Here is a 12,791-nt window from a genome sequence, read left to right as displayed (position 1 = left end):
ATTTAACAATTAACTATTGATTATTACTTGTAATTAAATTTAATCTAAAATATTTAACTATAAGTTATCAAAATTAATAATATATTTCTTCATCTAATACTTCCCTACTTTAGTACTTTACTTATGCAAGCCAAACAAAAAACTAATTTACTTACGCGAGCCTGCCACTACTAATTTTTATGCCATTTAATTAATACTTCTAATAGAAGTTTGAATAATATACACAACATTCTAAGTTCTAACCATGTGACTACAATTGTGAAAAGAAAAATGAAAATTGTACATTACATCTATAAATTTAATTAAATAACAAGAAGCTGCTACTAGAGTTACCTATCCATTGAATGTTGACTCAAGTATATGGGTGTGGGATCAATATCACTTGTTGGACTAAAAGCCAGCACATCACGTACATCATCCAATCCAACGACAGCATCGGCATGTTAATAACAGTATATGAATATTGGTGGCTATAATACTGAGCTACACGAGCTATGAATGCAACACCTACGATGGTGGAACTTGGAAAAAGCATTTCTTATCACTACAAAAAAAAAGCGTTTTTCCCACGGAATATTTCTCACGGAATTAATTCCGTCAGAAATATTTGAATTTTGAACATAATTTTTTCCACGGAATTCATTCCGTCGAAAGTATAACTTACCCACAGATGGTTACCCACGGAGATCTATTCGTCGAAAATTTGATACCTTTCTGGCAGATTATTTGAATGGAATATGCATCCGTCGGAATTTAAAAATTTTCCCAAACATAAAGACCCCAACCCTAATTGCCTCTCACTCACTTACCCACAAATCATTTCTTCCTCCCACGGTGCCATCGCTAGCTCCCATTCTGTCACCGACGTTGCCGCCCCACCACAGTGAGCCCACACAAGGAATGTCGCCCCCGCTGTCTTTCTTCACTGGGGCTACAGCGGCATCGATTCTGGGTCTCTACGCCCTCCACAAGGGATTGTCGCACCTGCCAATAATACATGTAAGAATGCTTTAATTGATTGGGGCTTCTGTTTGCCTCATAAATATGGTCCCTTGTTGTTGCTATGTTGATGTCTTCTGTAATGGCTAGAGTGGTGCTGTGTATTTTTTATTATTTTTTCAATTATGCTCACTCGTGTATGTTTGTTTTCTTTTTTCTAATTTGGGTTTTCAGAACAACACATCCTAGGGTTCATGGTCCCATTCTCTTTGTCCTTTGCCTTTGTATTCCCTCACAACAACGGTCATTTGAAAGTTGAAGAGGTAAATGAATTTGGTCTCTTCCTTTTGTATCTCTGGTTTTGAACTTATGGCATTATGAACCTGTGTGAACTTATCTAGATGAAACTGCAGTTTTGATACTACAAGTAGCTAAGAAACCTGTATTAAGTTTTGTGTTTGAAATATTTGTTTGTGGCATAGATTATATATTGTAGTGATGAAAATAATGTACAAACATATATAATTATTGTAAATATTAATGAACATACGTAGTAAGCAGTGACTGTGCCAGCAGAGTTGCCGGCAATGAGCTTGAGCTGCATATCAATCTTCCCAAATAGGTATTCTTTCTTTGATTTGAAGCCAGAGCCGGAGACTTTGTCTAGGGAAAGTGATAGAAGCTGGCCACCATTGAATATCTTAGCACGGTCACCAACCCATGTTGGATCAAAGTCTTGGTAGAAGCTAGCAGCACAAATAGCAACCATAGCGCTAACCACTATCCCAACTAGCATAAGCACATAGAACCCATTGTTGTGAGTAGAACTAGGAGCCATTTTGGACACACAAAAAAAGAGAGAAAGAGAAATTGTGCTTCTTGTGATGATGTGAGGGAATGTGTTCAAAAGAGGGGTATATATGTGTGTGTGTGTGTAAAAAAGAGAGAAATGGAAAATGGGATTTGGGTATGGGACTATGGTTGGACGCGTGAAGGAGCAATAACTTGGGCTGGTGGGACCAAAAGCTGGTGCCAACTTAGCAAGTTTTGAAAGTTGGAACCTTTTTTGTTTGGGCATTGGTTAATGGATTTCGTGATGTTTTTTGGGTTTATGCACAGGATGCTATTCACTTATGCAGTAGTAGTATCTTTGTCCTGAGTCACAAGTCACAGATTACGAGTTTCTTTTAATCATTAGATTATAAATTAATTATGTTTGATGAGTTGATTTTTCAATGACTGCTCCACACTTGCAAAATTTTTTGATTTTTGCTTAAAATTTTAAGCAATGTGCATAGATAAATGTAGGGCTGACTCTGTGGATTGTATGTTCTTTTCTTTCCTGATCTATGATGCTAATTGTTCGATAAAAATACCAAAACTATAGATCAACTGGTGTGCTAAGCCAATGAATTAAATCAGAGTGTGATCTAGTTTGTATGTGTGGAATTGATCTCCCAAGCATTGTGACGATTCTTCTGTTTTTTCCTCTTTCTTTTCCTTGTTGATTTGCTTAGAATATTGTATTGTACTTCTTTCTCAGAGATTTCTCTGTTGGATGAGGTTGTGTTCTTGTTTAAACGTTTTGGCTGTTGTATTTGATATTTGGAAGCATTCTGTGCCAGATTTATAAACATGCTTTTGTTTAATTTTTCGGAAATAGAAAGTATTTGAGGCTGTAGCGATTCTTTCATTGCTTGATGTTTGGTGGTAGGCTTAGTTGCTAATAGTCGAATAAATCTAGAATATTGTGCTGAGAAAAATAGCAGTTTTGGAGAAAAAAATAGTTTTGAAAATAAAAAACTGATTTTGGGTTCAAAAATATGGTTTGAATCTTGAATTAGATTTAAAACCAGTGTCTAAACCAGTTTTGAGGTTTAGAACTGGTTTATGGTTCAATAAAATTGATTCGGAATCAAACTGGTTTTGGAAACTAGTTTCAAATTGTTTCATGTAAACTTCAAAGACCAAACTGGTTTTGTAGAAAAATACAGTTTGGTTTTTAAAAACCAAGATGTTCTAATGGTTTGATTTGGTTTTGGTTTGGTTCTCCCAAAACTCCAAACCATACCTAGTAGGCACCAGCCAATTATGCGGGATTGAGTCCCACCAATAAAAACCTATAATCGAATATGCATGAGATCGAGGTTCTTGATATAAACTTTTAAAGCCTGGTTGTTAAATTTCGATTATTAAATTAGCATGTTAACTTAATTTATAACACGAAGCCAAATCCTCAAAGGAGTCCAGAACAGTAGATATAATATTCTTATTATACCAAAGCTTATATAGTGATTCTTAATTATATTCAATCTTTTTTAGTGCCCAATGCACAAACTAATCCTTATATTGTTGATGCATATATAACTGTCTCCCAATACTGAAATTGAAAGCGACAATGCTAGAAAAGTTTGGACCTTTTCTGTCATGAGCTCTGATTATTGGTCGTTTTCAGCTACTTGCAGAAATAAGCTTTTTTCTTTCTATATTCGTTTGTGCTTGCCTCAACCACCTGTAGAAAATAATCATGTTTTCATACAAAACAAGACTCAACATCAAAATTCTCTATAAGTTGAAATAATATAACATTTATATACGCATTTAATTGTTAAGGCTTTGTTACCTAGGCTCTTGGCTTTATTCTTCAGTCTCTAATAGATTAAACTTAATTTGATTTCAGGAACAATGCCTTCTCAAAGTGAACAACACTAGAAGAAAGAAGAGGAGAGTGTAGATGCACAAACACATAATTTTCTCAAAAGCCCTGTTTCACTATCTTATTACAAATAATTTTATTCTCTGTCACTTGTTTATCTCACATGATTATGGTGCTTCTCAAATTTATGGCTAATTGAGAAAAGCCATGCTTATACCAGGACAAAACAAAAAATAAAAGTCCTTAAATTAACTAATAATTTTACTCTAAAAAAAGTCCTTAAATTAACTAATAATTTAACTAAAAAAAGTATTTAAATTAACTATCTTATTACAAATAATTTTACTCTTTGTCACTTGTTTGACTCACATGATTATGGTGCTTCTCAGATTTATGGCTAATTGAGAAAAGTCATGCTTGTACCAGGACAAAACAAAAAAAAATCTTTAAATTAACTATCTTATTACAAATAATTTTACTCTCTGTCACTTGTTTGTCTCACATGATTATGGTGTTTCTCATATTTATGACTAATTGAGAAAAGTCATGCCTCAGGACAAACAAAAAAAAAGTCCATATTTAATTAATTAATAGAATTGTCGGTAACTTAGTAATAATAATAATAATAATAAGTCCTTAAAAAATGCTCCAGAATTTACTTTTTTACAAGCTAGAATTGAATTTATTTCTTTCAAAAACAAAAGTTGTATTTGATACCCTGAATTTTAGAAATATCTGATTTTAGTAAATAAAAAATTAACTTTGTATGCTTCTACCGTTAAATATGAAGACGTGGTTGTCCGAGTCATCAATAGTGAAGTGATATCATATATTTTTACAAAACTATCAAATTGAGTTAAATAAATAAGAAAAATAGGATGTTTGAGTTAATCTTTCCTTAATTTCCTTTTAGTTGTGGATCTACTACTAATTTTACACATATATAGGCACACTCTTATTATGTTTTAAAAAAGTATGTTAACAAGTTAAATTCAAGTTCAACACAAATTTTTTTCAGTACTCCTTTATATTAATTAAAGTAGATGATCTAAGTTACTCAAATAAACTTCTATTTACCGCTTACCCTCATTAATTTACTCTAAAAATTAATAACATAATAATAAAAACTACTATTTTAGTAACATAAAACTACTATTTTATTATTATGTTATTAGTATATAGTAACATAATAATAGTACTTGGAAAAATAATAACATAATAATATTTTTCAGTACTTCTATTTACCGCGGACCACAAGTATGTACTGCTAAGTGTTACAAATTATAATATAATTATTAGGACATTTAGAAACTAGATCAAAACTCAAGAGTTGGAGTATTTGGATGCTTAAAAACTATTATTCATTAGTGCAAATCATCATTGAAGTGTAGTCTTCCATCCCTCTAATGTTAATTAACCACCACTAACTAGTTATTAGAATAAAAGTGAAAATTTATTGGTTATAACTTATAAGGAGATGGTCAGTGGGAATCAATTTATGGCAACCAGCTAGCAGAATCTCCAACCTTTTCTTGCAAAAAATAATTAAAATGATGATGCCTTATTTGAAAAGTACTATTTTAATAAATGTGAGAATGTATACAACACCTCAGAAGGGAGCTGATTTTAATGTGAATATGTATGGTTGAGGGAATTTAATTAGTGTCCTTCACTTCTTTCTATATTCTATCTAATCAAAACAGAAAGCATGTTTTCTTTTGCTAACAAAATTTAATTAGTGTCCTTTGGACTCATCATGGTGAAGACATGCCGCATGTTTTCTTTTATGCACTATTAGTACAATTTTTTGTTAGTTGAGATTGTGTTGGGTGATCGCTTCATTACTCACACGTATGCTAGTTGAGGTTTTTTATTCTAGTTGCTTGAAATTTTGTATTCTGAATGTGTTAAGTACATTTCTGATTGTGATTATGTTATTTATATTTCATGCTTTGTTCATTTAGAAACTCAAACTTTATATGTATGCCATTTTATTCCCACCTAAAGTATGATCATAATTGTTGCTACTAAGATATAATAGAGATCACTCTAAGAGTATGCATGACTAAACATCAAGGTTCCTAATTTTTTTACTAAATATATAGAATATGAACAATATTCTCTGGAATCGTCGTTGGATGTACGATAGATGCTATAGTAATAGAAGCGGGTTGAAAGAGTCTTTTGTCGAAGGGGTTTTAAGAGTTTGTAAGAAAAGTTAGTCAACAAGATTGTTATGAGAATGATGGGGGGATCAGATGTCCTTGTGTTAAATGCGATTGCACTAGGATTTTGGAGGATAGGGTTGTGAATGTTCACCTTTATAAAAATGGATTCAAGCCTAATTATTGGATTTGGACTGATCATGGTGAAGACTTGCCGCATGTTGATTTAAATGAAGGCAACAATTACATAGATGCTTCTACTAGTGCAGAATATGTGACTCAACATGAACAATTTATGTTAATGCAAGACATGGTGTGTGATGCTCTGAGACAACCTCAAACATTTGAAGCTCCAAACTCAAATAATATGGAAGAACCTCCAAATGAAGATACTCAAAGATTTTACAATTAATTGGTGGAGGCGAATGAACCATTGTACGAAGGGGAAACAGACTCAAAATTATCGATATCCGTGAGGCTTTTAGCTTGCAAGTCCAATTGGAATGTTCCTGACCAGTGCTTGGAATTTATTTCAAAAATGCTTTTGGATGCAACACCTATAAAAGATGGCTTACCAAAAACTTTTTATGATGCGAAGAGGTTAGTATCGAAGTTGGGATTGGAGGCTAAGATGATTGATTGTTGTGTGGATGGATGCATTTTGTATTATGACAATGATGTAGCATTAACTGAATGCAAATTTTGTAACAAGCCCAAGTATCGTGCCAAGACTATTGGAACAAGCAACAAAAAACCAGTTCCAGTAAAGGCGATGTTTTATTTGCCTATAACACCAAGGTTGTAGAGACTGTTTGCATCAATACAAACTGCAAGGCAAATGTCATGGCACTATGATAATAGAAGATCTTTGAGCATGTTACATCATCCATCTGATGGTGAAGCGTGGAAGCACTTTGACCGGGTACATGCAGATTTTGCTATTGATCCACGAAATGTGCGACTTGGTTTATGCACAGATGGATTTAACCCATATATTCAAGCATCCTCTTCACCTTATTCTTGTTGGCCAATCATTGTTACCCCATACAATCTTCCTCCAGAAATGTGTATGACTAAACCTTATATGTTTTTGACTTGTGTCATACCAGGTCCATTTAATCCAACGATTGGTATTGATGTTTATTTACAACCTTTGATTGATGACTTGAAAAAATTATGGAGTGGTATTATGACTTACGATGTTTCAAGAAAACAAAATTTCATGATGAGGGAAGCTTTGATGTGGACTATGGATGATTTTCCTGCTTATGGGATGTTGTCTGGTTGGGGGACACATGGTAGACTAGCATGCCTGTATTGCATGGAGGACACAAAGTCCTTTCAATTGACAAATAGGGGAAAAACTTCTTGGTTTGACTGTCATCTCAGGTTCTTACCTACTGATCATGCATTTAGGAGGAACAAAAATGCCTTCAAAAAAGGAGAAGTAGAAAGGGATGAGCCACCGCGTATGTTGACACCTACACAAGTATGGCGTAGGGTTAGGGATTTGCCAAAAGTCACAGAAACTGGTCTACCACCACCAAATATACATGGATATGGGGAGTGGCACCATTGGACAAAAAAAAGTATCTTTTGGGATCTTCCTTATTGGAAAGATAATTTGTTGCGACACAATCTTGATGTTATGCACATAGAGAAAATTTTCTTTGACAACATATTCAACACTGTTATGAATGTTAGTGGTAAGACAAAGACAATGACAAGGCTAGGATGGACTTAGCTATTTATTGTAGGCGTAAAGACTTGGAGTTGAAATCGGGGGCTAACGGGAATTTATTAAAGCCAAAAGAAAATTATTCTCTAATTGCATACCAAACAAAGTTAGTCTGTCAATGGATAAAAGAACTACAAATGCTAGATGGTTATTCTTCTAACTTAGCCAGATGTGCCAATGTTGATAAGGAACCATGCATGGGATGAAAAGTCATGATTGTCATGTGTTCATGGAGTGTTTACTTCCTATTGCTTTTAGCTCATTGCCACCACATGTCTTAAATCCACTTATTGAAATAAGTCATTTCTTTAAAGACTTGTGTTCTACAACTTTGACGGAGGATGACTTGAGTAGAATGGAACAAAATATTCCATTAATTTTGTGCAAGTTGGAGAGAATATTCCCCCCTGCATTTTTTGATTCAATGGAGCATCTGTCTATTCATTTGGCATATGAAGCTCGACTTGGTGGACCAGTCCAATACAGATGGATGTATCCATTTGAAAGGTAGTAAAATGATAATTGTATTTTCTTTAAAATTCATTTTTTAATGCTCATGATGATGACTTGGTTTTCTTTAAAATTTGTAGATTCATGGGCGATTCTAAACGAGCAATGAAAAATAAGGCCCGAGTGGAAGGATCCATTTGCGCATCTTACATACATCGTGAGACGACTTATTTTTGTTCTCATTATTTCAATAACTTTATGTTGTCATCGTGTAATGTTAGGAATCAAATTGCAATTGAAGCTGAAAGGCGTCCACCGATGTTATCAGTGTTTCACTAGCAAGGTCGTCCTTTTGGGAAAGAGTTAATTCATTGGTTAACTGATGATGAGAAAGACTCAGGCCATGTTCATGTGTTGATTAGCTGTGTTGAAGTTAAACCATACCTCGAGTAAGTTTCACAATGTATGCCATTCGGGATTCAATAATTATGGTTTTATGTTCGCATTATCCCCCCCCCCCCCTAATTGACTCATGCAACTTTATATTTGGACAGTTCATTCTGGCAATCCCAACCAAATGGCTCTACTCATAATCTACATGCGGATTTTTCTACTTGGTTTCAGCAAAAAGTAAGTATGTTATTGTATATTTTATTTTGCTACTTTTTGGAAAAAAATATACATGTTCATACTCTTTATATTCTTAGGTTACAAATGAGCCTACAAATGTGAGAAACCAACACTTAAAGGATTTATTGTATAGTCACATGAGTTATGTTAAAGAATGGCACACATACTTTGTCAATGGGTACAAATTCCATACTCAAGCATGGAGTGAAGGGAAAAAACGATAAATAGTGGGGTTCACGTAAAGGGCCTTACAAAATGAGCTGCAGATGATTTTTATGGTGTCATTCAACATATATATGAGCTAGAGTATAATACTGCAACCTATCCTAAGTGAGTAGTATTATTTTATTGTCACTGGTTTGATCCAACAAGTAGAGGAACAAGGGTAGATCCTAAATATGGCACAGTGGAAATTTGAATGGATAAAAGATATAATTTGTTTGACCTATTCATCAGTGCACATAATGTAAGGCAAGTATGGTTGGTTGGTGTGTAGCAACAAGAAGCCAAGGTTGGTGTGTAGCAATTAAAACGAAGCCAAGGGGTTACATAGAATCTGATCATGTACAAGATAATGTGCCTTACCAAGTTGAGGAAATGTCACATGTCAACGAAATCATTGAAGTTGAAAGTTTTCTGGATTGCAAGATTTAAGAGGTGGTGTTGAAGAAGTAAACCCTACTAATTTGTTGACAAATGAAGAAGAATCATCTAATTTGAATGGAAATTCAAACAATTTTGAACAAGACAATGAAGGAGAATTAGAAGATGACTTTGAAGTTTACAATTTTGAAGAGGATTAGAAGTTGATCTTTGTTAGTCAGTTTTAAGGTTTGTTATTAATGACATGTTTATTTTCTTCTAATACTTCAAAACTTTGTTAGTGTATTTTACTTTTGTTGTCATATGGAAGTTCGTTAGTTATATAATTTTCAACCATCCCAATATTTTATTAGAGTATTTATGTTATAATATTATTTTTCTATATAGAGATATGACAACAGGTGGCGTTGACCCTCCTCGACCCCCGTCACATGACTCCAATGGGAAAGGGACAACAGTGATGAAAAAATGATACGTGGTTAGACTATTACCACCTCAAGATAGTCTAACATCATCTACCCCATCTCCGTTTTCTGTGTCTATGCCAGTTAGCCCTCCCGATGTTGCACCTACACCATCTCCACCTCCAAGTAAAGCTAGACCATCTTCATCTCATGTTAATGCACCTGGACCATCTCTGGTACCTGCATCCCCACCATCTCCATCCTCCGTTGATGCACGTGGACCATCCCTAGTACCTACATCCACACCTTCCTCATCTCCGCCTATGGGCAATTTTCCAATAGATGAACATGCTGCAAATTTGGCAATGGAAGACCCCGCTCTTAATAATTGTCCTATGGTTACATTAATTAATGGAGCGTAAGTATTATAAAATTTATATAACTATCATTATATATGATACATAAGATGGATTTTACTTTTTTCATTAATTATTTTTTATATTTAGGTTTCATCCATCTAAGGTTGCGGCAAAGGCTATCACTTTGTCCATTAGGCAACAATTTAGTCAGCCTTGGCCTATATGGGGAGCGATTCCAAAAGAACATCAAGAACTTTTTTTTCCAGCGTTTTAAGGTAAATTATTCTTTTGTTAATGAATTAGTTCAAAGGTTGAAATGGATGCTAATGTTATTTTTTTATTTTAACTGAAATTATAAAATTCATATTTTTCTAATTGTGTACAATTTCGTTACTTTGTTATACTTTAGAGAAAATTGGTCTGGAGACCCGAGGAAGAGAATGAAATACAAAAAGCTTTTAACTCGAAAACTTCTCACATACTTTCTAAGATGTTTAGGGATGCCCGAAATGAAAATAAAAGGCCATATTGGATTGGAGATCGTGTTTGGAATGATCTGTTATCACATTGGAATGCACCTGAGTATCGCTCCAAGTGTGCTCAGGCAAAAAAAAATCGAGCATCTGAAAAGGGTGGGTGTATGCACACAGGTCGTTCTATCAGCTTGCAGGATCATGCCATTCGCTTGGTATGTACACTAAAATTATAATACATAGTTGTTTATACTTGTTTAATTTACCACTTAACGTTTATTTTTAAATGTTTATTAATAGTCAGAGGAGCTTGGTCGATTTGTATATGTAGATGAGGTCTTTCAACAAACTCATTTACGAAAGGATACTGGTCAATTTGTCGATGATAGATCTAGACAGACACATGTGAGAGCATTATCTTGCACATTTTTTTATTTTTTAAAATTTTTATTATTTTTGGAATAATAATTTTTTATGAATTACAAGAAGAATTTGAGGCTAGACTATCTCAAGCTAGGTCTGATGCTGCATCAAGTATTGGTGAATCCCAACTCACTCCCTTAGACCCTGCTGAAGAACAAAGACTTAGGAGTCGGTGTTGGGTTGCAGCGGCAAGACCAAAGTGTAAGGGACGCCTTTATGGTATTGGAGACCTTGCTCATACTTACAAATGCGGAAGTGACAGGTTCATGCAACATACACAAGGATCTTTTGGTCACGCTGAAGATGCTGCAGAGATTAACCGCCTGAGGGAGGAGCTGCGTCAATCAAAAGAGGAGATGCATGTTTTTCAGTCAGTAGTCCTTCAGTTCCTACCTCCAGAGGTGTGGAACATTATTAATCAACAACAACAAACTCACCAACAACATCAGGACCATCACCAGGACCAGGCAGATGACCAGCAGACAGATGATCAGTAGGCAGATGACCAATAGAGACACTCTCCTGATGACTATTTTGACTATTGACTTAGCATCACAAAATTACTATTGACAATCGACATCGACATTGCGTTTTTTTTTTCTTACATTTATTTTTAATTTAACTTAATGACTTATTTTACTCAATGTTTTGGATTTATCAAGTTCACTATTTCCTAATTTATAAGTTTGCCTAATTCAAATATTCATGGTAAATAATATAAATGCATGAAATAATTTCTAAATTATTAATGATAAAAAACTGCAAATAATAAATTTTATAAAAAAACATTTTTCGACGGAAATTTGGACGAAAAAATCTGTCGGAAATGGTCCATGAAAAATTTGCGACCACCATGTCCATCAGAAATGATCCATGGGAGATTTTCGACGGACATGCCATGGGAAATGATCCGTGGGGAATTTGCGACAAATAATCCGTCTATAATAAGCCATGGGAATTTTGCAAGCAAATTTCAGTCGGAAAGGATCCTTGTGAAATTTCCGACGGAAAATATCAGTCTGAAATTTTCGACGAAGTGTGGCCATTGGAAATTTTCCACGGATCTTTTCCGACGGAAATTGTATCGGAAAACAAAAATTCGTCGGTTAATATTTCCGACGATCATTTTAATCCATCGGAAACATCCAATTAATGACGGATTTTTAGTGTTACCGATGGATTATTGTCGTCGCAAAACCACTTTTTTTTTTTTGTAGTGTATATAGCAATGTTAAGCGCATGTTGCCTAAGAAAGAAGCTTGAAATATATAGAAATAAATACTGAAATAGGCTAATAGCTATAAAAAAAAAATCACGGTCACATTGGAAATAGACCTTGGTAGTCGGCACCTTTTAATGTTTGAAGGTCACTATTTCCTGAAAGGAAGGGGAAATCTGGAAGTAACATTTCAGAAATGGTTATTTTGCTCAAGTATGAAGGTAGACTATTAACTTATACCTTCTATTTTTTTATGTGAGCCTATGTTAGCATCCTCCTATATATATTAATTATAATTATAATCTGTACATGTATTTTAATTATTTATATTTATTTCACCTTAATGGTTACTTAATGCTTTGTGAATTATAATGGAAGAATTTTTTTATTGCAAGGCCTAAGGAAAGATATAATAATTCAAATTTTTATTGCAAGGCCACTAGATACTTATAATAAGTAATAACAGATGGAACCAGGGGCACAACTGTTTTTCAAATGCTACACATTTTGCATCACCAGGAGCTAAGGTGACTTCCAGTAGTAATTTATAATGTTATGCAACTTGTTTCTTTTAAATTAAACTTTTTTTTTGTCAGTTTTGTTGGGCAAATTTCTTAATTATTCACAAAATATTGTATCATATTTAATTTCTGTCTAGGATCTAGAGACTTGTAAGGGGTCTTGTAAGAAAAATAAAATCATACAAAAATTAGAGGTAATTAGTAAATATAT

General features: G+C 34.0%; 2 protein-coding genes and 1 long non-coding RNA gene across 3 annotated transcripts; 2 read left to right on the top strand and 1 right to left on the bottom strand.

Annotated features, from left to right (window-relative positions):
* Positions 1–263: 263 nt before the first annotated feature.
* LOC100795698 (uncharacterized) lies at positions 264–2,340 on the bottom strand. Its single transcript, XM_003525685.5, has 2 exons — positions 1,490–2,340; positions 264–984 (listed from the first exon to the last, which is right to left on the bottom strand). Exons 1-2 carry the CDS (start codon positions 2,015–2,017, stop codon positions 859–861), a joined length of 654 nt encoding a protein of 217 aa, XP_003525733.2. The 5' UTR covers positions 2,018–2,340; the 3' UTR covers positions 264–858.
* Positions 857–3,851, top strand: LOC102663164 (uncharacterized). The gene is made up of 3 exons (XR_414279.3): positions 857–999; positions 1,174–1,262; positions 3,620–3,851. It is a non-coding gene; the product is annotated as an uncharacterized lncRNA (long non-coding RNA).
* A 5,871-nt stretch (positions 3,852–9,722) lies between these two features.
* Positions 9,723–11,337, top strand: LOC100796221 (uncharacterized). Its single transcript, XM_006580650.1, has 4 exons — positions 9,723–9,983; positions 10,354–10,632; positions 10,718–10,787; positions 10,904–11,337. Exons 1-4 carry the CDS (start codon positions 9,723–9,725, stop codon positions 11,335–11,337), a joined length of 1,044 nt encoding a protein of 347 aa, XP_006580713.1.
* Positions 11,338–12,791: the final 1,454 nt, after the last annotated feature.

The sequence above is a fragment of the Glycine max genome, chromosome 5 (genome assembly GCF_000004515.6).
Source record: "Glycine max cultivar Williams 82 chromosome 5, Glycine_max_v4.0, whole genome shotgun sequence".
Classification (NCBI taxonomy): Eukaryota; Viridiplantae; Streptophyta; class Magnoliopsida; order Fabales; family Fabaceae; genus Glycine; species Glycine max.
The sequence above is the reverse complement of the archived record's forward strand: the minus strand, read 5'-3'. Positions and strand labels throughout refer to the sequence as shown.